The sequence below is a fragment of the Fringilla coelebs genome (genome assembly GCF_963513975.1).
Source record: "Fringilla coelebs genome assembly, chromosome: 31".
In the NCBI taxonomy this organism is placed as follows: domain Eukaryota; kingdom Metazoa; phylum Chordata; class Aves; order Passeriformes; family Fringillidae; genus Fringilla; species Fringilla coelebs.
In genome coordinates, this window is record NC_140057.1 from 253,248 (window position 1) to 277,398 (window position 24,151).

Here is a 24,151-nt window from a genome sequence, read left to right on the forward strand (position 1 = left end):
GTTGGTTTGCCCAGTGTCATTGGAGAGGAGGCACTTTCACCCTCCAGTCCACTGTCACTTTTGGAAATCTACAAATATTGGAGTCAGAAATGAAAAGTGCTCTTTTTTACCTTGGGAGAGCTGCGTTTCCAATCGCGTTATTTTGTGTCCTATAGCAACAATGCCCCTCCTGGTTTCAACAGCTCTTGAGGATGGGAATAGAATATATTTTATATTGGAACCTAGGATATAATCCACCTCTTCTTCTATCACCATCTACACCATACTGTCCTGGTTTAGGGCAAATCTGGGTGAGAATCCCCAAAAGGGGCCCCTCCAGAGAGCAAACCCACACTGCCCCCCCCCCAACTGGTTTGGGAAGGATTCCTCAGAGAGAAGTGGAAAGAACCTGTTTATTGAACAGGCACAGCACCCCCAGCACACAAAATGAACAATATCAGATGACAGCACTCTCTCACCGCTCTGAAAAAGATGACAAATTCAGAAAGTCTCTCTGGGGGTGGTCACTGTTATCAGCCCCTCCAGCGCTGGGGCAGCTGCTGCAGCCACAGGGTGCAAACTCTGGGTGTTTCCCAGGGCCCAGTCAGGAGGAGGCTGGAGTGGTTCCAGAAAAGGGAAAGGAAAAACAGTCCAGGGAAAAATTCGGAGTGCTGAGCTAAAATAACTAATGAGCAGGAGCAAAAAGCAAGAGCAAAGCAGGAGCAAAGCAGAAGCAAGAGCAAGAGCAAAGCAAAAGCAGCGCTATGTACTGCCCCGTCTGTGTGTCCCACCAGCTGTGGGGGAGCAGGCTGGTAACAAACCAAACCAAACCAAACAAAACAAAACTTTGCTCTTCAGAGCCAGTCTTGAAGGCACAGAACATAATGTCCAGAACAAACAGAACTGACAAATGGGGATGCCAGCATCACAATGTCACCCTAGGAAAACTACTTAGGAAAATTATACAGCACCACTTTCTAACATAACACATATAATGCTCATTTTAATATTTGTGAAAAGCCAATCATAAAATACGCATTTTTCACAATTTCTGAGCTTGTTGGCCACAGAGCCCACTGTCTCTCGGTCGGTATCAGCATCAATCATTGTTGCAATGAAGGCGGTGTATTGAGATGGCCCCAGATTTGCCAGACCCCACAGCATTTGCCCTGTGCACCACTGTAGGAGTTGAAATGAGGGATGTGGGACTCCAGGCAGCTCCTCAAACTGCAGTTTGTTACATCCAAGACCTTACAGCAGTCCAGGACCATGGGTGACACAGCCTGCACCTACAGCTGTCAGCTCCAGCTCCAGGTAAGCCTGGAGACCCACATCCCTCATTCAGGCTGTTACTGATGGTGCCCCACGTTGGGCGCCACTGTAAGAGAGGAAATGAGAGATGTGGGACTCCAGGGGCTCTTCAAAATGCAGTTTATTACATCCAAGACCTTACAGCAGTCCAGGGCCATGGGTGATTCATTCTGCACCTACAGCTGTCAGCTCCAGCTGCAGGCAGGCCTGGAGACCCACATCCCTCATTCAGGCTGTTACTGATGGTGCCCCACGTTGGGCACCACTGTAAGAGATGAAATGAGAGATGTGGGACTCCAGGGGCTCTTCAAAATGCAGTTTATTATATCCAAGATGTTCCAGCACTCCAGGGTCGTGGGTGACAGAGCCTCTGCCTACAGCTGTCAGCTCCAGCTGCAGGAGACCCTCTAATTTTGGTTACAATGCATTATATACTTTTCTTTGCTGAGTATCTTAATGCAGTAGAACCAATCCATACCTTTACTTTTACCTATAGCCTATCATAACTACTATAATTACCATATTCATGTTGTTGTTCTCGCATCACTAAAAGTTAGTTCATTACAGTTGAAGCCAGAAGTTTTTCAGTTCTCTTGCAGTGGAAAATTCTGAGACCTTTTTTCTACTTGCTACATTGCTGATTTTTTTGCCTGTGCTCTCTTTCTGCTTGGTAAAAACATCTTCGTGCTTGAGGTGGGTTTATCCTTTGCTCTAAGCCATAAAACCCCTTCTAACTCACACACCCTTTGCCTCCTTGGTTACCCAGTAAGACTGGCTCAGCAATTCTTTCCTTCTACATCAAAACTTGCTTCCATCTCTATTCCCTCTTCAGATTCAACATTCAAAAATCTTCCTGCCCAGCACACACACCTGTGAGACTTTCTTGTCAGAGTTTCATCCTTCCCAACAGAAGTGGGTTTCCCATCCCACCCTCTCATGTCCGCCCCATGGTCACACAGACAGAGCCACAGGTCAGCCCGTGGGGTGCACCCTCTCTGTCCAGCTGGGGGACGTTGGGCTCTGACTTTGGGGCCTGTGACTCACACGGGTGCTGCACTGATCTTCCTCACCTCCTCCCTCATCTCCCTCATCTCCTCTTTGAGTTCCTTGACCACGGCAGAGACATGAGCCTGCATGGGGCCATTAATCACACTCTCATAATTTCTGAGCTTGTTGGTGACAGAGCCCACTGTCTCTCGGTTGGTATCAGCATCAATCCTTGCAATGCAGGCGGTGCATTGAGATGGCCCCAGATTTGCCAGACCCCACAGCATTTGCCCTGTGCACCTGACCTCGTCGGGGTCATTATCATGGGTTCCATCCCTCCCAAAGAGTCCCTCCAACGCTGCCACTTCCCTCAGCTGTTGGATCCCTTCCTCGAGGGTTTGATATCATTTCAGTTTTGCCATCTGTTTGGGTGTATTTTCATCCCACCCAGGGTTTCCAAGGGGAAATATCTCAGTGACAGTGCCTTGAAGCAGCTCCCTGGCTGTGCTCCCCTCAGGGAACGTTGGGGTGGATTTATTGACCACTCGTCCCTCAGTGGGGTCAAGTGATGTGTCTGACACAGAGCTCAGATCAGCCTGGTCTGATTTATATAGAGATATTAATAAATTAATTAAATTCTTAATAACCTGTACGGTGCACACATGAACAGATAGATTATATTGCACCAACCAGCAGCTACAAGGAATCACTCATAATCAATATCAGTATCAAATACCATATCAAATTGCTGGTGACCAATAACACTGTGCAAAAGGCAATGCAGAAATGCAAAAGGCAATACAAAAGTACAAAAGGCAGTACAAAAGTACAAAAAGCAATACAAAAGTGCAAAAGGCAATACAAAAGTGCAGAAGGCAATGCAGAATTGCAGAAGCCAATTATTAAATTGTCATTTATACCCTGGCTCTGCTGCAGGCACAGTGGAAAGCTGGAAGCTGCTGAGGGGATTCATTCACCCCTGTCCCTGAGTGTTCCCTGAGTGTCCCTGAGTATTCCAGAGTGTCCCCTGAGTGTCCCCAGTAACATCACCCCAGGAATTCCCATCAGGATTTGGGGCAATTTCAATGAAAATTCCCCAAATTTGTCTCAAATACTGCATGGGGAGGGCACAGGTGACAGCAGCAATGTCCCCAATGCTGTCACTGCCGTGATGATGTCGCAGCGGTGACGTCACTGTCTTGAAGCAGCCTTGGGATGTCCTCGATGGCTTTTTGGCACCTCTCGGCCACTGCGCGGCTGCCAGGGCCATTGGGGCCACCACGGCCACCATAGGGACTCAAGAGGAAGTTGTGGATGTCCCCAAGTGTCCCCAGCAGGTGATGCTTGAACAGCCGGGCACTGGCCTCCCACAGCTGCTCGGCCTTGGCCACTTTGGCCACCAAGTCCTCAGGGACATCAGGGGACGCCTCATTTGTCCCCTCCAGGGCAGCATCAATGTCCCTGAGCTGGCACTCAGTGCAACTGATAAACTCAGAGGCTCTGTCACACGCGTCCACCAAGTGGTGCAGCGGCCCCAGGGCCACCTCGGACCAATGTCTCCTCCTGATGGCCATCCTTGCACGCCTGGTGGCCACCACGGCCTCGTTGGTGGCCGCTGCCATCTGGGCATTGCGCATGGAATCCGCTGAAGCCTCCTCATCCCTGTCCAGGGCCACTGGCAGCTGCTGGGCTGTGGCCACCAGGTTGTCCCCAGCTGTCCCCCTGTGGGTGGCCTCGTCCTGCTGGTCCCTGGCCCAGGCGTTGGCCACGTCCTCACAGGCATCATGGAGCTTGGTGGCCTCCTCTTTCAGCTGTTCCCATCTCTGCTCGTGTGCAGCCACCAACTCCCGCCAGGCACTGGCCACAGCTCTCACATTGGCCCAGGTGACCCCTGGGGCTGCCCTGAGGGTGGCCAGGGCCTGGCCCAGGGAGGTGACACCAGAGTCACCCAGGGAGGTGACACCGGGGTGGTCCAGGCTCTTACGGAGGCTCCAGGTGAAGTTCCTCAGGGCCGCGTGCAGGGTCTTCGGGGGCACACAGCGCCGCACACCCCGGTGTGGCCCGGTCACGGTGGCCACCACCTCACCCAGGGTGGCCACCACGGACACCAGAGCCTCCAGCAGCTGGGAAAGGGATGGCTAGGGAGGAGAAACGGGAAGTGTCAGGGACCTGGTGGCATTTGGGGCCTCCTGGGGGGGCCCCTGTGCCCTCGCGGGGTCCCCTCTGTCCCCTTCCTGGAGGGCTGTGCTGTCCCCTCTGTCACCCTCTTGTCCCCTCTGCCACCCCCTGCTATCACACTTGTAGCCCCAGCCACCCTCTGCTGTCCCCTCTGCCACAGCCTGCCATCTCCCATGTCCAATCCTCCCCCCAAGTCATCCCCATCTCCCATTGCCCCCTCCCCCTCCCTTTCCCCTCCACCCGTCTGTCACCTCCCCCCTTCCTGCCTCTCCCTCCTGTCCCCTTAGGGACCACCTGTCCCCTCCTGCCACTCCCACCGTGTCCCCTCTCTCCCTCATTGCCCCGTCTGCACCCAGTGTCTCCCCTGTTCTGTTCTCCCCCCCCCGACCCCACCCCCATCTCACCTCTTGGGGCTCCATGCTCACTGGGGACACCCTGGGGATGCTCTGGGGACTCTGCGGGGGTCGAAGGAGACTTGGGATGTCCTCGATGGCTCTTTGGCACTGCTCGGCCACCCCACAGACACTGGGGCTGGCAGGAGCACCAGTGAACAATAACTTGATGATGTCATCGACAGTCCCCAGCAGGTGATCCTTGGCCAGGCGAGCGTTTGCCTCCCACAGCCGCTCAGCCATGGCTGCCTTGGCCACCAAGTCCTCGGGGACATCAAAGAATCTGTAAATTCTCCCCTTCAGGGCAGCCTCAATGTCCCCAACCCTGCGCTGCAGCTCCCGGGGGAACACGGCAGCTTCGTCACACGCAGCCACCAAGCGCTCCAGCAGCCCCAGGGCCGCCTCCAGCAGCAGTCTCATCATGGTGGTCTTTGTTCTCTCACTGGCAGCCACCCTGGCCACTTCCCTCACCTGGGCTTCATGCCCGGCCACCACCTCACCCCCCTCCTCCCTGCCCAGGGCCTGACCCAGCTCCACCATGTTTTCCTGAGCTGTCCCATCACGGGTAGCCTCATCCTGCAGCTCCCTGGCCCGGGCGGTGGCGGTGGCCGCCATGTCGGCCGCCTCAGGGGCCACCTCCCTGCAGGTGTTGCAGAGCTTGGTGGCTTTCCTGGCCAGCTTGGCCCACCTGTCCACAAGCACAGCCACTGACCGCTGCCACTGGCCGGCCACCATTGTCACATGGTGCCAAGTGGTCCATTCTGTGCTCTCATAGGCGGCCAGGGCCTGGCTCAGGGAGGTGAGAGAGTCATCATCATCAGAGGTGACATTGCGGCACCACCAGGTGTCATCAATGCAGTACAGGGTGACCCAGAGGTTCTCAGTGAAGTCCACCAGGTCCCAGTACAGGCTCACTGTGGACACAGGCAGCATCATCGCATCCAGACTGGGCAGGGTGGCCTGCAGCTCGCCCAGGGTGGCCACCACAGTGATCTGTGGCTGCAGCAGGGCTGGGGACAGCTAGGGAGAGGATAGGGGAGGTGTCAGGGACCTGATGGCACATGTGGCCTCCTGTGGTGGCCCCTTGCCCCTGTGGGGTCTTTGTCCCCTCCATCCCGTTGTCAGTCTCTTGTTCCCTCTGCCACCCCCCAACACCGTGTCCACGTCCTCCCCCACTTTCCCCTTCCCCCCATTTTCCCTCCACCTCTCTGTCACCTTCCCTCTTCCTGCCAATCCCTCCTGTCCCCCCCATCACCCACTGTACTCTTTCAACAACCCGCTATGTCCCCTGCCCCCCCGATTTCCCCTCTGCCCCCTCTTCCACACCCCCCCCCCCCACAACCCACACACCTCCTGGGGCTCCGTGCTCACTGGGGAAACCTTGGGGACGCTCTGGGGACATTCTGGGAGTTGAAGGTACCTTGGGATGTCCTCGATGGCTCTTTGGCACCGCTCAGCCACCCCACAGGCACTGGGGCTGGTGCGATCTTCATTGAAATAGAAGTCGATGATGTCTCGAACTGTCCCCACCAGGTGATCCTTGGCCAGGCGAGCACTGGCCTCCCACAGCCGCTCGGTCTCGGCCACCTTGGCCACCAAGTCCTCGGGGACATCATGGGACACCTCATTTGTCCCCTCCAGGGCAGCCTCGATGTCCCCAACCCTGCGCTGCAGCTCCCGGGGGAACGCGGTGGCTTCGTCACACGCGGCCACCAAGCGCTCCAGCAGCCCAAGGGCCGCCTCCATCTGCTCTCTCACCATGGTGGCCGTTGTTGCCCAGCCAACAGCCTCCCTGGCCTCTCTCCTCACCCGGGCTTCACGGTCATCCACCCCCTTGGCCCCCTCCTCACCGCCCAGGGCCTGACCCAGCTCCACCATGTTTTCCTGAGCTGTCCCATCACGGGCAACCTTGTCCTGCAGTTCCCTGGCCCAGGTGACAGCAGTGGCCTCCCTGTCGGCCGCCTCATTCGCCACCGCCCTGCAGGTCTCACGGAGCTCGGAGGCTTTCCTGGCCAGCTTGGCCCAGCTGTCCTCAAGCTGAGCCACCGACTGCTGCCACTTCCTGGCTGCCATTGTCACACAGTCCCAGGTGGTCCCCGGGGTGCTGCTGTAGGCAGCCAGGGCCCGGCTCAGGAAGGTGACAGGGTCATCATCATTGGAGGTGACATTGCGGCGCCTCCAGGTGTCATCAGTGCGGTACAGGGTGACCCAAAGCTCATTGGTGAAGTTCTCCAGATCCCAGGGCAGGCACCCTGGGGACATTAACACCAGCATCTCCTCGTCCACCCATGGCAGGGTGGCCAGCAGCGCGCCCAATATGGCCACCACAGTGACCTGTGGCTGCAGCAGGGCTGGGGACAGCTGGGGAGGGGACAGGGGAGGTGTCAGGGACCTGATGGCACTTGTGGCTTCCTGGAGTGGCCCCCAGCCCCCCAGGGACCCCATTTATACCCTCTATCCCTTTGTCAGCCTCTTGTTCCCTCTGCCACACCCTGCCCCTCCCTTCATAGGCCCTCCCACTCCCTGCCCCTCTGCTGTCCCCTCTGCCACCCCCACCACCCCCCATGGCCCCCGTATACCCCATTGCCCCCTCCCCTCCCACCCACAGTGTTCCCTCTGTTCTGTTCCCCTCCCCCCTGCACCATCGCACCTCTTGGGGCTCCACGCTCACTGAGGAAACCTTGGGGACACCTTGGGGACGCTTCTGGGGTCGAAGGAGCCTTGGGATGTCCTCGATGGCTCTTTGGCACCGCTCGGCCACCTCACGGGCACTGGCGCTGGTGGGTTCACCATAGATATAGAACTCGATGATGTAGTGAAGTGTCCCCTCCAGGTGATCCTTGACCAGGCGGGCGTTGGCCTCCCACAGCCGCTCGGCCTCGGCCACCTTGGCCACCAAGTCCTCAGGGATATCAGGGGAGGCCTCATTTGTTCCCTTCAGGGTGGCCTTGATGTCCCCAACCCTGCGCTGTACACCCTGAAGGAACGCGGTGGCTTCGTCACACGCGGCCACCAAGCGCTCCAGCAGCCCCAGGGCCACCTCCAGCCGCTGTCTCCTCCTGCTAGCCCTAGTGGCCAGGCTGGCAGCCACTCTGGCCCCTTCCCTCACCTGGGCTTCATACCTGCCCACTACCTCAGCCCCCTCCTCCCTGCCCAGGGCCTGACCCAGCTCCACCATGTTTTCCTGAGCTGTCCCATCACGGGCAGCCTCGGCCTGCAGCTCCCTGGCCAGGGCAGTGGCAGTGGCCGCCATTTTGGCCGCCTCAGTGACCACCTTCCTGTAGGTGTCACGGAACTTGGTGGCCTTCCTGGTCACCTTGGCCCAGCACTGAACAATCAGATCCACGCAGCCCTGCCATTTGAAGGCTGCCCATGTCACACGGAACCAGGCGGTCCATGGGGTGCTCTTGTAGGCAGCCAGGGCCCGGCTCAGGGACGTGGGAGGTTCACTGTCAGAGATGTTATTGCAGTGGAACCAGGTGTCATCAGGGTAATATACGTTGCACTGGAGCTGCTCGGCGAAGCCCACCAGGTCCCCGTAGAGGCACCTTGGGGACACGAGCAGCAGCATCTCCTCCTCGTCCCGCCTGGGCAGGGCGGCCAGCAGCTCACCCACGGTGGCCACCACTGTGACCTGTGGCTGCAGCATGGCCGGAGACAGCTGGGGAGGGGACAGGGGAGGCGTCAGGGACCTGGTGGCACTTGTGGCCTCCTAGGGTGGCCCCTGGCCCCCGAGGAGTCCTTTGTCCCCTCCATCCCTCTACCAGCCTCCTGTTCCCTTTGCCACCCCCTGCCTTTCCCCTTGTAGCCCCTCCCACACCCTGCCCCGCTGTTGTCCCCTCTGCCACCACCCTGCCACCCCACTGCTGTCCCCTCTGCCACCCCCACCAGCCCCGTTTCCCCTCTCCCCCATGTAGACCCTATCCCCCACTGCCCCTCCCCCCCACCTCCACTCTCCTGCCACTTGCTCCTGTCCCCTGTGCAACCACCTGTCCCCTCCCACCAGCCCTGTGTCCCCTCAATCCCCAATAATTGCCACCTCCCACCCAGTTTCCCATCTGTCCCCCCCTCCTCCTTCCCCCACCCCACCAACCCGACCCCCTCGTTGCACCTCTTGGGGCTCCATGCCCACTGGGGACACTTTGGGGACACTCTGGGGACACTCCAGGGGTCGAAGGAGCCTTGGGATGTTCTCAGTGGCTCTTTGGCACCGCTCAGCCACCCCACAGACGCTGGGGATGACAGGAGCACCAGTGAACAGGAACTTGGTGATGTCATCAACTGCCCCCAACAGGTGATCCTTGACCAGGCAGGCGTTTACCTCCCACAGCCGTTCAGCCACAGCCATCTTGGCCACCAAGGCCTCGGGAACATCTGGGGACGCCTCATTTGTCTCCTCCAGGGCAGCCTCGATGTCCCCAACCCTGCGCTGCAGCTCCCGGGGGAACGCGGTGGCTTCGTCACATGCGGCCACCAAGCGCTCCAGCAGCCCCAGGGCTGCCTCCAGCCGCTGTCTCACCATGGTGGCCCTTGCTGCCTCGTTGGCAGCCTCCATGGCCTCTCTCCTGTAATAGGCTTTGTACATGTCCACCTCCTCGGCCCCCTCCTCCCTTCCCAGGGCCTGACCCGTGTTTTCCTGAGCTGTCCCATCAGGGGCAGCCCAGTACTGCTGCCTCCTTGCCTCGTCGGTGGTGGTGGTCGCCCTGTCAATCGCCTCAGCAGACACCTCTATGCAGGTGTTGCGGAGCTTGGCAGCTGTCCTGGCCAGCCAGGCCCACCTGTCCACAAGCACAGCCACTGACCGCTGCCACTTCCTGGCCGCCATCGTCACACTGTCCCAGGTGGTCCCTGGGCTGCTCTTGTAGGCGGCCAGGGCCCGGCTCACAAAGGTGACAGGGTCATCATCATCCACGGTGACATTGTGGCGCCTCCAGGTGTCATCAGTGCAGTACAGGGTGATCCGGAGATCCTTGGTGAAGTCCATCAGATCCCTGTACAGGTCCACTGTGGACACAAGCTTCATCTTGTCCCGCTTGGGCAAGGTGGCCAGCAGCTGGCCCAGGATGGCCACCACAGTGACCTGGACCTGCAGCAGGGCTGGGGACAGCTGGGGAGGGGGCACGGGAGGTGTCAGGATCCTGGTGGCACTTATGGCCTCCTGAGGTGGCCCCCTGCTGCCAAGGGGTCCCTTTAGTCTCCTCCATCCCTTTGTCAGCCTCTTGTTCCCTCTGACACCCCCTGCCCCTTCCCTCATCGCCCTGCCCACACCCTGCCTCCACTGCTGTCCCCTCTGCCACCACCTGCCACCACACTCATAGCCCCTGCCACCCCCTGTCCTTTCTGCCATCACTCATGTCCCCTCCCCCTTGTATCCCGCCATCCCCCATTGCCCCCTCTACCTCCCTTCCACTAGTCTGTTACCTCTTAGTTCCTGCCATTCTCTCCTGTCCCCTTTGTGACCTCCTGTCCCCTCCTGCCATCCACAATGTCCCTCCATCCCCCATTGCCCCCTCCCCACCAAGTGTCACCTCTGTTCCCCCCCCTCCCCCCCGTCACACCTTTTGGAACTCCATGCTCACTGGGGACACCTTGGGGACTTCAGGACACTCCAGGGGTTGAAGGAGCCTTGGGATGTCCTCGATGGCTCTTTGGCACCGCTCGGCCACCTCACAGGCACTGGGGCTGGCAGGATCGCCATTGAAATAGAACTCGATGATGTTTTGAAGTGTCCCCTCCAGGTGATCCTTGGCCAGGCGGGCGTTGGCCTCCCACAGCCGCTCAGCCTCGGCCACCTTGGCCACCAAGTCCTCGGGGACATCGGGGGAGGCCTCATTTGTCCCCTTCAGGGCGGCATCGGCGTCCCTGATCCGCCACTGCAGCTCCCGAGGGAACACGGCGGCTTCCTCACACGCGGCCACCAAGCGCTCCAGCAGCCCCCGGGCCGCCTCCAGCCGCTGTCCCACCATGGTGGCACTTCTTGCCTCACTGGTAGCCTCCATGGCATCTTCCCTCACCTGGGATTCAGTCCTGGCCACCCCCTCGGCCCCCTCCTCCCTGCCCAGGGCCTGACCCAGCTCCACCATGTTTTCCTGAGCTGTCCCATCACGGGCAGCCTCGTCCTGCAGCTCCCTGGCCCGGGCAGTGGCAGTGGCCACCATGTCAGCTGCCTTGGTGGCCACCCAGCTGCAGGTACGGGAGAGCTTGGTGGCTTTCTCTGCCAGCTTGGCCCACCTGTCCACTAGCGCATACACCGACCTGTGCCACTTCCTGGCCACCATTGTCACACGGTTCTGGTCGGTCCCTGGGGTGCTCCTGTAGGCAGCCAGGGCCTGGCTCAGGGAGGTGACAGGGTCATCATCATCGGAGGTGACATTGTGGCGCCACCAGCTGCCCTCAGTGCAGTACAGCGTGACCCGGAGATCTCTTGTGAAGCCTTCCAGCTCCTGGTACAGACGTGCTGCAGACTCGAGCAGAATGATGTCGTCCAGAGACGGCAGAGTGGCCAGCAGTTCACCCAAGATGGCCACCATGGTGACCTGGACCTGCAGCACGGCCAGGGACAGCTGGGGAGGGGACAGTGGAGGTGTCAGGGAACTGGTGGCACTTACAGCTTCCTGCGGTGATCCCCTGGCCCCGAGGGGTCCCCTGTGTCCCCTCCATCCCTTTGTCAGCCTCTTGTTCCTTCTGCCACCCCCTACCCCTCCCCTCATAGGCCCTCCCACTCCCTGCTCCTCTGCTGTCCCCTTTGCCACCCCACTGCTCTCCTGCTGTCCCTTCTGCCACCCCACTGCTCTCCTGCTGTCCCCTCTGCCACCCCTGCCAGCCCCTGTGTCTCATCCCCTCCGTGTACACCCCATCCCCCACTGCCCCCTCCCCCATGATTCACCTCCCCCCTTCCTGCCTCTCCCTCCTTTCCCTTTTGCGACCCCCTGCCCCTCCCCTCATCCCCCCCCCTCCATTGCACCTCTTGGGGCTCCATGCTCACTGGGAACACCTCAGGTACACCTTGGGGACACTCCAGGGGTTGAAGGAGCCTTGGGATGTCCTCGATGGCTCTTTGGCACCGCTCGGCCACCTCACAGGGGCTGGGGCTGGCAGGATCACCATCAAAATAGAATTTGATGGTGTCTGGAAGTGTCCCCCACAGCTGATCCTTGGCCACGCGAGCATTGGCCTCCCACAGCTGCTTGGCCACGGCCACCTTGGCCTCCAAGTCGTCAGGGACATTGAGGGACTGCTTCTTTGTCCCCTTCAGGATGGCTTCAATGTCCTCAAGCAGGCGCTTCAACTCCCGGGGAAACGCGGTGGCTTCGTCACACGCGGCCACCAAGCGCTGCAGCAGCCCCAGGGCCGCCTCCAGACTCTGTCTCACCATGGTGGCCCTTCTTGCCTCACTGGCAGCCACCATGGCCTCTTCCCTCACCTGGGCTTCATACCTGGCCACCACCTCAGCTCCCTCCTCCCCATCCAGGACCTGACCCAGCTCCACCCATTGTGCCAGAGGTGTCCCATAATAGGCAGCCTTGTCCTGCAGCTCCCAGGCCCGGGCCGTGGCGGTGGCCGCACTGTCAGCAGCCTCAGTGACCACCGCCCTGCAGGTGTTGCAGAGCTCGGTGGCTTTCTGGGCCAGCTCGGCCCAGCTGTGCATGACCTGAGCCACAGACCACTTCCAATCTAAGGCCGCCCATGTCACATGTTTATGGGGGGTCCCTGGGGTGCTCTCGTAGGCGGCCAGGGCCCAGCTCAGGGACTTGGGATGGTCATCACCATCGGAGGTGACATTGTGGTCCCGCCAGCTGTCATCAGTACAGCGCAGAGTGTCCCGGAGTTCCCTGGTGAATTTCACCGTGTCCTGGTACAGGCTCACTGCAGACAGGAGCAGAGTCTCGTTCTTCCTGGGCAGGGTGGCCACCAGCTCGCTCAGGATGGCCACCGCGGTGACCTGTGGCTGGAGCAGGGCCGGGGACAGCTGGGGACGGGACAGGGGAGGTGTCAGGGACATGGTGGCACTTCTGGCCTCCTGGGGTGGCCCTGTGCCCTCCCGGGGTTCCCTTTGTCCCCTCCCTGGAGGGTTCTGCTGTCTCCTCTGTCCCTTTGTCACTCCCCCGACACCTCTGCCACCCCCCACTGTCGCCCCCGTGTCCCCCCATCCCCCACTGCCTCTATCGCACCTCCCGGCGCTCCATGCTCACTGGGGACACCTTGGGGACGCTCCGGTGGCGAAGGAGCCCCGGGACCAGCGCCGGTCCCGGCCCAGAACCGACCACGGGAACGGCGCCGGGAGAATGGCGGAGCCGCCTCAGGAGGGACCGGAAAGGGGCGGGGCGAGGTGACGTCACCGACCGCCCTTTCCAGCACCGCCCCTATCCATGGGAGCTCCAGGATTTGGGCGCTTTGGCTCAATCCCAGGGGATTCAGGCTCCATCCCCAGGGGATTTAGGCTCCATCCCGCCATTCCCAGGCGGATTCATTCCGCCCTTCCCGGCTGGATTTAGGAGGGAACGCGGAGCGCTCTGAGGAGCCCACAGAATCGCCCCCAACAAACATGGCCGCGCTGCTTCTCTCGCGAGACCTCTGGCGAGTAGCGCCAAACGCGGCGCGAGCCAATCAGAAGCCGCGCTGGCAGAAGTACTGGCGGAAGTTCCCCCGCGGCGGCGTCGGCCGCTTCCGGCGGAAACGCGGAATTCCGGCTCTGGCCGTGGTTTCGTTTTGCACTCCTGCGTGTATTTGGGCTTTTCCCTTTTCCTAATAAATTCTGTTTCTGGCTTGGAGTCTCTCACTGGTTTTGCTTTCAAACCAGAACAACAACTATTATAAGTCTTTAGTATTATAGCTGTAATAAACTAGAATATAACTATTATAAGTAGAACTATTTAATATTATAGCTGCAATACAACTATTAAAACTATATTTAGTATATAGCTCTACTATAATTTTAATGTAACTCTTATAACTATATAATATTATAACTGCAGTATAACAGCTGTAACTATATTTAGTATCATAACTGCAACATAACTCGAACTATTATAACTAGTATTCTAGCTGTAATAGAACCATAATGCAGCTATTATACCTATAACTATTTAGGATTATATCACTATTTAGTATATTATAGTTACACTACAATTATAATACTAAATAGTTACATAACACTTGATAGAATAATAGTTATATTATAGTTATAATAGCTATAACTATTTAATATTATAGTTGTAATAGAACCATAATATAAATATTATAACTATAACCATTTCGTATTATATAATTATTATAACTTTTAATATTATATATCGATGTAGTATTATATATATAACTATTTTTACTTTAACTATTTAATATTATAACTGTAAAATGACTATAACTGTTATAACTTTTTAGTATTATAACTGCAATGTACCTGTCACTATTATAACTGTATTTAGTACTATAGCTGAAATAGATATATAACTATTTTTACGATAAGTATTTAATATTATATAACTAAAATGTAACTATTATGACTATAAATATTTAGTATCATAAATGTAATAACTTTAGTATAACTATAAATATTGTAACTCTATTTAGTACTATACCTGTAATATAACCATTATATAACTAATGTAACTATTTGATATTACAACTGCATGTCCTGGTTTAGGGCAAATTTGGGAGAGAATCCCCAAAGGGGCCCCTCCAGAGAGCAAACCCACACTGCCCCTCCCCCCGCCTGGTTTGGGAAGGATTCCTCGGAGAGAAGTGGAAAGAACCTGTTTATTGAACAGGCACAGCACCCCCAGCACACAAAATGAACATTACCGGATGACAGCACTCTGTCACCGCTCTGAAAAAGATGACAAATTCAGAAAGTTTCTCTGGGGGTGGTCACTGTTATCAGCCCCTCCAGCGCTGGGGCAGCTGCTGCAGCCACAGGGTGCAAACTCTGGGTGTTTCCCAGGGCCCAGTCAGGAGGAGGCTGGAGTGGTTCCAGAAAAGGGAAAGGAAAAACAGTCCAGGGAAAAATTCGGAGTGCTGAGCTAAAATAACTAATGAGCAGGAGCAAAAAGCAAGAGCAAAGCAGGAGCAAAGCAGAAGCAAGAGCAAGAGCAAAGCAAAAGCAGCGCTATGTACTGCCCCGTCTGTGTGTCCCACCAGCTGTGGGGGAGCAGGCTGGTAATAAAACAAAACAAAACAAAACCAAACCAAACAAAACAAAACTTTGCTCTTCAGAGCCAGTCTTGAAGGCACAGAACATAATATCCAGAACAAACAGAATTGACAAATGGGGATGCCAGCATCACAATGTCACCCTAGGAAAACTACTTAGGAAAATTATACAGCACCACTTTCTAACATAACACATATAATGCTCATTTTAATATTTGTGAAAAGCCAATCATAAAATACGCATTTTTCACAATTTCTGAGCTTGTTGGCCACAGAGCCCACTGTCTCTCGGTTGGTATCAGCATCAATCATTGTTGCAATGAAGGCGGTGTATTGAGATGGCCCCAGATTTGCCAGACCCCACAGCATTTGCCCTGTGCACCACTGTAGGAGTTGAAATGAGGGATGTGGGACTCCAGGCAGCTCCTCAAACTGCAGTTTGTTACATCCAAGACCTTACAGCAGTCCAGGACCATGGGTGACACATTCTGCACCTACAGCTGTCACCTCCAGCTCCAGGTAAGCCTGGAGAACTGCATCCCTCATTCAGGCTGTTACTGATGGTGCCGCACGTTGGGCGCCACTGTAAGAGAGGAAATGAGAGATGTGGGACTCCAGCGGCTCTTCAAAATGCAGTTTATTGTATCCAGGATGTTACAGCACTCCAGGGTCATGGGTGACAGAGCCTCTGCCTACAGCTGTCAGCTCCAGCTGCAGGCAGGCCTGGAGAGCCTTTGGTTTTGGTTACAATGCATTATATACTTTGCTGAACATCTTAATGCAGAAGAACCAATCTATACCTTTACTCTTACCTATAGCCTATCATAACTACTATAATTACCATATTCATGTTGTTCTCGCATCACTAAAAGTTAGTTCGTTACAGTTGAAGCCAGAAGTTTTTCACTTCTCTTGCAGTGGAAAATTCTGAGACCTTTTTTCTACTTGCTACATTGCTGATTTTTTTGCCTGTGCTATCTTTCTGCTTGGTAAAAACATCTTCTTGCTTCAGGTGGGTTTATCCTTTGCTCTAAGCCATAAAACCCCTTCTAACTAACACACCCTTTGCCTCCTTGGTTACCCAGTAAGACTGGCTCAGCAATTCTTTCCTTCTACATCAAAACTTGCTTCTATCTCTATTCCCTCTTCAGATTCAACATTCAAAAATCTTCCTGCCCAGCACACATACCTGTGAGACTTTCTTGTCAGACTTTCATCCTTCCCAACAGAAGTGGGTTTCCCATCCCACCCTCCCATGTCTGCCCCATGGTCACACAGACAGAGCCACAGGTCAGCCCGTGGGGTGCACCCTCTCTGTCCAGCTGGGGGACGTTGGGCTCTGACTTTGGGGCCTGTGACTCACACGGGTGCTGCACTGATCTTCCTCACCTCCTCCCTCATCTCCCTCATCTCCTCTTTGAGTTCCTTGACCAGGGCAGAGACATAAGCCTGCATGGGGCCATTGATCACACTCTCATAATTTCTATGAAAAACGCCAATCCTTTGTTTTTAGAATTTTAAAAGTTTAATAGCAATAAATTAGTTATAAAAATAGTAATATCATTAGAGTAATAAAAATTTGAACAATTAGGATTTAGGACAATATGAGACAACAAAAACATAGAGTTACAGACAGTCTGGATACCTCTTTCTGGGAAAAATAAGCCCAGAAAAGGACACAGGTTAACAGAGGATTAACCCTTAAAAGCAATAGCTTTTTGCATATTCATTCACCTCATCCATGATGCATAAATTCCATTCCAACAAAGGATTCTGTCTGGTCAGTGTCATTTTCTCCCTCTCAATCCTGACTTTAGGGCTGAGCATGGCAGGAAGAAGTTCATTCCTTCTGATAAGGGAGCAAAAGAATTCTCTTTCTCCGAAAGACTGAGGTGTCCTGTGGCTGCTATCTCGCTGAGAGTCCTTTCTTTAAAAAAATGTCTTACATAGCATAGTTTCTATTTTAACATTGTGTTATAACCTGAAACTACATTTAACGCACCCCTTGCACCACTTAAGAAAATTAATACAGCATCACTTTCTAACATAACACAAATAATATTCATTTTAATATTTGCGAAAAGTCAATCATAAAATACGCATTTTTCACAGGCAGGGGAGGGGACAGGGGAGGTGTCAGGGACCTGGTGGCACTTGCAACCTCCTAGGGTGGCCCCATGCCCTTGAGCAGTGTCCTTTGTCCCCTCCATCCCTTTGTCAGCCTCTTGTCCTCAGTGCCACGCCCTGCCCCTCTGCTGTCCCCTCCATGGTGTCTACAGTGTCCTCGACCCCGCGCTGCAGCTCCTGTATCAAATTGCTGGGGAGCAATAACAATGTGCAAAAGGCAACACAAAAGTGCAAAAGGCAATGCAGAACTGTAGAAGCCAGTTCTTAAATTGTCATTTATGACTATTGCTGGCGGTGTTTGCGAGGGTCCCAGGATGAGGTAAGAGATGAATCTGACTCTGTATTTCTTAGAAGGCTGATTATTATATTATATTATTATTATATTATATTATATTATATTATATTATATTATATTATATTATATTATATTATTAATGTTATACTAAAACTATACTAAACTATAGAAAGAAAGGATACGTTAGAAAGCTGGAAAAGAATGAATAATAAAAACCCTGTGACTGACCAGAGAGCACGACACAGCTGGACTGGGATTGGTCATTAAGTAAAAACAATTCACATCAAACCAATCAAAGATGCACTTGCCACGTTCCAAAGCAGCAAAACACAGGGAGGACCAATCAGATAGAATCGTTTTTCTTTTCCTCTGAGGCTTCTCATCTTCCGAGAAGAAGAAATCCTGGCAAAGAGATTTTTCATAAAATATCATGGTGACAACCAGCTGTGCTGCAGGCACAGTGGAAAGCCGGAAGCTGCAGAGGGGACTCAGTCACCCCTGTCCCTCAGTGTCCCCAGTGATGTCACCCCAGGAATTCCCATCAGGATTCGGAACAGTCAGACATAAACTTTAAGGAATTTAGAGATTTTAGGGGAGCTGAAGTTTTAGTTAGAGATAAGCTTTATTAGAAGTTAATAAAAATAAATGGGTAGGCCTTGATAAAGTTAAGAGTTAGTAGTTAACTAATAATTGATTGCTTGTCACCATAGTATTTGGTTAGTTGGGTTTTTAATGAAAAATATAGAAACTGATAAACAGCTCTTAGGAACTCTTAGGCCTCCTCTGTTCTGAAACCAACTGAAGACAGGGAATTGGGGGTTCTACCAAGGGCTCATTTGTCATATTTGCCTTGAAAAGGTAGAAAGGTCACAACAAGGAAGACTTCATTTACTTCCTCATTTTGGGACCCCTCCCCATAAAAAGGACCACCGACCCATTTCGGGGAACAAACCACAAATGCTTAATGGCTTTCCAACTAATTACCATATGAAGTGGGACTGGGATGTGCCAAAGATATGAATATGCATTTGTATTTTGGGTGGTTCAATACTTGTATACGAGTATTCAATACTTGTATAGATAAAAGGGCTCTGCAATCACCTGTAAATTGTGGTGTGTATTTGGGAGCCATCCCACACACTGCCCGCGTTGCAATAAACATATTCTAATTTTAAATTGTTAGAGAGTCTTTATCCATCACAGCTAGATATTGGTACTAAATTAATAGCCATAATTTTAATAAATCAACAGAATCATTGAAATATCCCAGAAAATTTCCCCAATTCGTCTCAAATACTGCACGGGGAGGGCACAGGTGACAGCAGCGATGTCCCCGATGATGCCACTGCCATAATGATGTCAGGGCAGTGACATCATCATCCCTGCAGCAGATTTGGGATCTCCTCAATGGCTCTATGGCACTGCTCGGCCACGCGACAGCAACTGGGTCTGTCAGGGTCATCAATGAAATAGAAATCAATGATATTATCAAGTGTCGTCAGCAGGTGATCCTTGGCCAGGCGGATGTTGGCCTCCCACAGCCGCTTGGCCTCGGCCACCTTGGCCACCAAGCCCTCAGGGATTTTGGGGGACGCCTCATTTGTCCCCTTCAGGGTGGCCTGGATGTCCCTGAGCAGGCGCTGCAGCTCCCGGGGGAGCTCAGTGGCTTCGTCACACGCGGCCACCAAGCGCTCCAGCAGCCCCAGGGCCACCTCTGCCCGCCGTCTCACCATGGTGGCCCTTCTTGCCCCGCTGGCAGCCACCATGGCCTGCCTCCTCACCTGGGCTTCTTTCCTGGCCACCACCTCAGCCACCTCCTCCCCGCCCAGGGCCTGACCCAGCTCCACCATGTTTTCCTGAGCTGTCCCATCACGGGCAGCCTCATCCTGCACCTCCCTGGCCCGGGCGGTGGCAGTGGCTGCCCTGTTGGCCGCCTTGGTGGCCACCTCCCTCCAGGTGTTGCAGAGCTCGGTGGCCTTCCTGGCCAGCTGGGCCCAGCTGTTCGCAGACGCAGACACCAACCCCTCCCACCGGCGGGCCATCTGTGTCACACTGCCTGAGCAGGTCACTGAGCCCTTGTAGATGGACAGGGCCCACATCAGGGAGGCAGGAGCGTCATTGTCACCGAAGGGGACAATGGGCTCCCACCAGGGCTCGTTAATGCTGCGCAGGCTCTGCCGGAGCTCCCCGGTGAAGTCCTCCAGGCCATTGTACAGGTCTGTCTGGCACTGGAGCAGCCTCATCACCTCGTACAGACTGCACCAAGTGGCCAGCAGCTCGCCCAGGATGGCCACCACGGTGACTGGCGGGTGCAGCAGGGCCGGGGACAGCTGGGGAGGGGACAGGGGAAGGGTCAGGGACGTCATGGCACTTGTGGCCTCCTGCCCTCGAGGAGTCCCCTTTGTCCCCTCCATCCCTTTATCACCCTCTTGTTCCCTCTGACACCCCCTGCCCCTCCCCTCGTACCCCTCCCCCCTGCCACCCCCCTGCTCCCACTACTCTCCACTCTGGCACCCCCTACCACCACACTTGCAGCCCCTCCCAGCCCCTGCTGTCCCCTCTGCCACCCCCCCCAACCCCACGTGTCCCCTCCCCCCCACCCTCCATTGCCCCCTCTCCCCCCAGTGTCCCCTCTGTCCCCTTCCCCACCACCTCCCCCCCCCCCATTGCATCTTCTGGAGCTCCACGCTCACTGGGGATACCTTGGGGACGTCTTGGGGATGCTCTGGGGGTTGAACAAGCCTTGGGATGTCCTCCATGGCTCTTTGGCACCGCTCGGCCACCCCACAGGCACTGGGGCTGGCGGGATCACCACTGAACAAGCAGTCGATGATGTCTGGAAGTGTCTTCCCCAGGTGATCCTTGGCCAGGCGGGCGTTGGCCTCCCACAGCCGCTCGGCCAAGGCCACCTTGGCCACCAAGGCCTCGGGGACATCAGGGGACGCCTCATTTGTCTCCTCCATGGCAGCCTTGGTGTCCCTGAGCAGGCGCTGCAGCTCCCGGGGGAACGCGATGGCTTCGTCACACGCGGCCACCAAGCGCTCCAGCAGCCCCTGGGCCGCCTCCAGCTGCTGTCCCACCATGGTGGCCCTTCTTGCCTCGCTGGCAGCCTCCATGGCTTCTTCCCTCACCCGGGATTCAGTCCTGGCCATCACCTCGGCCCCCTCCTCCCCGCCCAGGGCCTGACCCAGCTCCACCATGTTTTCCTGAGCTCTCCCATCACGGGCAGCCTCGGCCTGCAGCTCCCTGGCCCGGGCGGTGGCGGTGGCTGCCATGTTGGCCGCCTTGGTGGCCAAATCCCTGCAGGAGTGGCGGAACCTCCTGGCCTCCTTGGCCAACTGGACACAGCTGTTCCCAAGAACATCCACCGACCACTGCCACATGATGGTCGCCATTGTCACACGGTCCCAGATGGTCCCTGGGGTGCTCTTGTAGGTGGCCAGTGCCTGGCTCAGAGAGGTGGGAGGCTCATCATCGTTAGAGGTGACATTGCGGCGCCTCCAGATGTCATCCATGCGGTACAGGGTGGCCTGCAGGTGACTGATGAAGAACCGCAGCTCCCAGGAAGGGGAACCCAGGGGCGCGAACGGCTTCATCTCCTCCCCACTAGGCAGGGTGGCCAGCAGCTCGCTCAGGGTGGCCACCACGGTGACCAGCGGCTGCAGCAGGGCCGGGGACAGCTGGGGAGGGGACAGGGGTGGTATCAGGGACCTGGCCCTCTGCCACCGAGGCGTCCTTTGTCCCTCTCCCTGGAGGGCTCTGCTGCCCGTCTGTCCCTCCCTTGTTCCCGCTGCAATCCCTGCAGCCTCGTAACCTTTGCCCCCGCCCCGTCCCTACTGCTGACCCCTCCGCCATCTCTCTGACCTCTCTGCTCTGCCCTCTGCTGCCCCCCGTATCCTCTCCTCTCCCCCACTACCCCTTTCACCACACCACGTCTCCCCTCCTCTCCCCTCCTATTGCACCTCCTTGGGCTCCATGCTCACTGGGGACACCTTGGGCACGCTCCGGTGGCGAAGGAGCCCCGGGACCAGCGCCGGTCCCAGCTCAGAACCGGCCCCGAGAACGGCGCCGGGAGAATGGCGGAGCCGCCTCAGGAGGGACCGGGAAAGGGCGGGGCGAGGTGACGTCACCGCCCGCCCTTTCCAGTACCGCCCCAGTCCGTGGGAAGCTCAAGGATTTGGGCGCTGTGGCTCAATCCCAGGGGATTTAGGCTCAGTCCCAGGCGATTTAGGCTCCATCCCCAGGGGATTCCGGCTCCATCCCGCCATTCCCAGGCGGATTCATTCCGCCCTTCCCGGCTGGATTCAGGAGGGAACGCCGAGCGCTCTGAGGAGCCCACAGAATCGCCCTCAACAAACATGGCCGCGTTGCTTCTCTCGCGACACCTCTGGCGAGAAGCGCCAAACACGGCGCGGGCCAATCAGAAGCCGCGCTGGCAGAAGTACTGCCGGAAGTTCCCCCGCGGCGGCGTCGGCCGCTTCCGGCGGAAACGCGGAATTCCGGCTCTGGCCGTGGTTTCGTTTTGCACTCCTGCGTGTATTTGGGCTTTTCCCTTTTCCTAACAAATTCTGTTTCTGGCTTGGAGTCTCTCAGTGATTTTGCTTTCAAACTAGAACAATAACTATTATAACTATTTAGTATTATAGCTATAATATAATTAGAATATTATTATTATAATTAGAACTATTTGGAATTTTAACTAATACACCAATTAAAACTATATTTACTATTATAGCTGTAATATAACTATAATGTAACCCTAACTATAATAGACCTATTATAACTAGAACTATTTATTATTTTATAGCTATTTACTCCTACATCTCTAATATATCTATAATATTGTAAGTATTTAGTATTGTAAAACGAGACATATATCTCTAATATATCTATAACAGAACTATTGTAACTATTGAATATTTTATAATTATTTACAATTATATCTATAATATATCTATAATAGAACTATTTAGTATTTTATAACTATTTACTATTATATCTATAATATATCTATAATAGAACTATTAATTATTTTATAACTATTTATGAATATATCTATAACATATCTATTGGAACTATTCAGTGTTTTATAATTATTTACTATTATATCTATAATATATCCATAATATATCTATAATAGAACGCTTAGAACTCTTTAGTGTGGGAATGCCCAAAATCAGAGGGTTTTGGGGAAGCTGCCAAAGGCCTCAGAGACAGCAGAACTGCGACTAGAGCTCAGCAGTAGCCATGAGATTGGGCAGCAGAAAAATTATCTAAAATGTAGAAAATCAAGGACAAACAGGACAATGGTCTGTGCATTAATACTTGTCTAGAATAACTCCCTGAGCTGCAGAAAAGTTTATCTAGCGAGGTATTGGGGAGTTTGGAGCTCAGTACTGGAGCTCTGTGCATTGTGTTTAAGGCTCACGAGCAGGGATTGTATTCGGAATAAGCCGGCATTGTTTAACCAAAGGTACCTGTGCTCACAGTGGCTGGATGGAACCACTGTCAGTGTGCTTCTGCTTTGGGTGATCGGCCAAAAAACTGATAAAGTGAGTGTGACATGGAGTTCTCTGTCTGCTGCCTGGGATGTGAGCTGCTGCATCTTCCCACTGCCATGACCATGGGATGAGAGTGATGCTGGAAAATCAAACAGCTCCAGGCACGTTCCCAGCAGTCCTGTCCCGCCGGTGATTGGTGCACAGCCCCCAGCCGGCCGTAAAGAAAGCAGAGATAAAGGGAATTTGAGATAGAGATAAACTCCTGGAGGCTGCCTGGAAGGGGTTTGAGACATGAGCCCAACTGAAGGAGTTCATCCCAACCTAGCAAGAAGGCAACTCAGGAAAAGTCACCCAAGAAAGCTTCCCCTGTGGAGAAGGAGCATTTAATTTATTAATATCCTCTATATAAATCAGACTGGGCTGGTCTGAACTCTGTGTCAGACACATCTCTTAAATAAATAAATAAATATCTTTTATATGAATAAGACCAGGCTGGTCTGAACTCTGTGTCAGACACATCACTGACCCCACTGAGGGACGAGTGGTCAATGAATCCACCCCAACGTTCCCTGAGGGGAGCACAGCCAGGGAGCTGCTTCAAGGCGCTGTCACTGAGATATTTCCCCTCGGAAACCCTGGGTGGGATGGAAATACACCCGAGCAGATGGCAAAACTGAAATGATATCAGAGCCTCGTGGAATGTGGGTTAAAACATGGGGTCTCTAAAGCTGTAAATTGGGCAAAGCTTCACCAAGTGAGGCAAAATGGTGATGGCTCACCCACTGATTTTTTAAACAGGTGAACAGAATGCCATCAAATATACTGATCTAGATCCTGAATCAGCTGAGGGTAAAGCACATCTGGTTTTGTTTAGCATGGGTCAGGCTTCAAACGACACAAGAAGAAAAGATAAAGGGAGTTCAAGACACAGATAAACTGCTGGAGGTTGCCTGGAAGGTGTTTTGAGACATGAGTCAAAAAGAGTATCTTACATAGCATAATTTCTATTTTAACATTATGTTGTAACTTAAAACTATATTTAACACATTACTTAAGAAAATTAATACATCATCACTTTCTAACATAACACATATAATACTCATTTTAATATTTTGAAAAGTTAATAATAAAATGCGCATTTCTCACAATTTCTAAGCTTGTTGGTGACAGAGCCCACTGTCTCTCGGTTGGTATCAGCATCAATCCTTGCAATGCAGGTGGTGCATTGAGAT

The 24,151-nt window shown here is 54.2% G+C and overlaps 2 protein-coding genes across 2 annotated transcripts; both read right to left on the bottom strand.

Moving 5' to 3' along the window:
• Window positions 1-2,941: 2,941 nt before the first annotated feature.
• Window positions 2,942-8,026, bottom strand: LOC311164346 (uncharacterized protein). Its single transcript, XM_084223765.1, has 4 exons — window positions 7,498-8,026; window positions 6,198-7,208; window positions 4,860-5,867; window positions 2,942-4,415 (listed from the first exon to the last, which is right to left on the bottom strand). The coding sequence occupies exons 1-4, from the start codon at window positions 8,023-8,025 to the stop codon at window positions 3,438-3,440; spliced, it is 3,525 nt and encodes a 1,174-aa protein (XP_084079891.1). The 5' UTR covers window position 8,026; the 3' UTR covers window positions 2,942-3,437.
• Window positions 8,027-8,044: 18 nt separating this feature from the next.
• Window positions 8,045-21,778, bottom strand: LOC311164309 (uncharacterized protein; the record flags this gene model as incomplete). The annotated part of the gene is made up of 9 exons (XM_084223717.1): window positions 8,045-8,071; window positions 8,122-8,508; window positions 8,959-9,954; window positions 10,406-11,410; window positions 11,812-12,294; window positions 19,224-19,748; window positions 20,121-21,098; window positions 21,381-21,507; window positions 21,684-21,778. 9 exons carry the CDS (start codon window positions 21,776-21,778, stop codon window positions 8,045-8,047), a joined length of 4,623 nt encoding a protein of 1,540 aa, XP_084079843.1.
• Window positions 21,779-24,151: the final 2,373 nt, after the last annotated feature.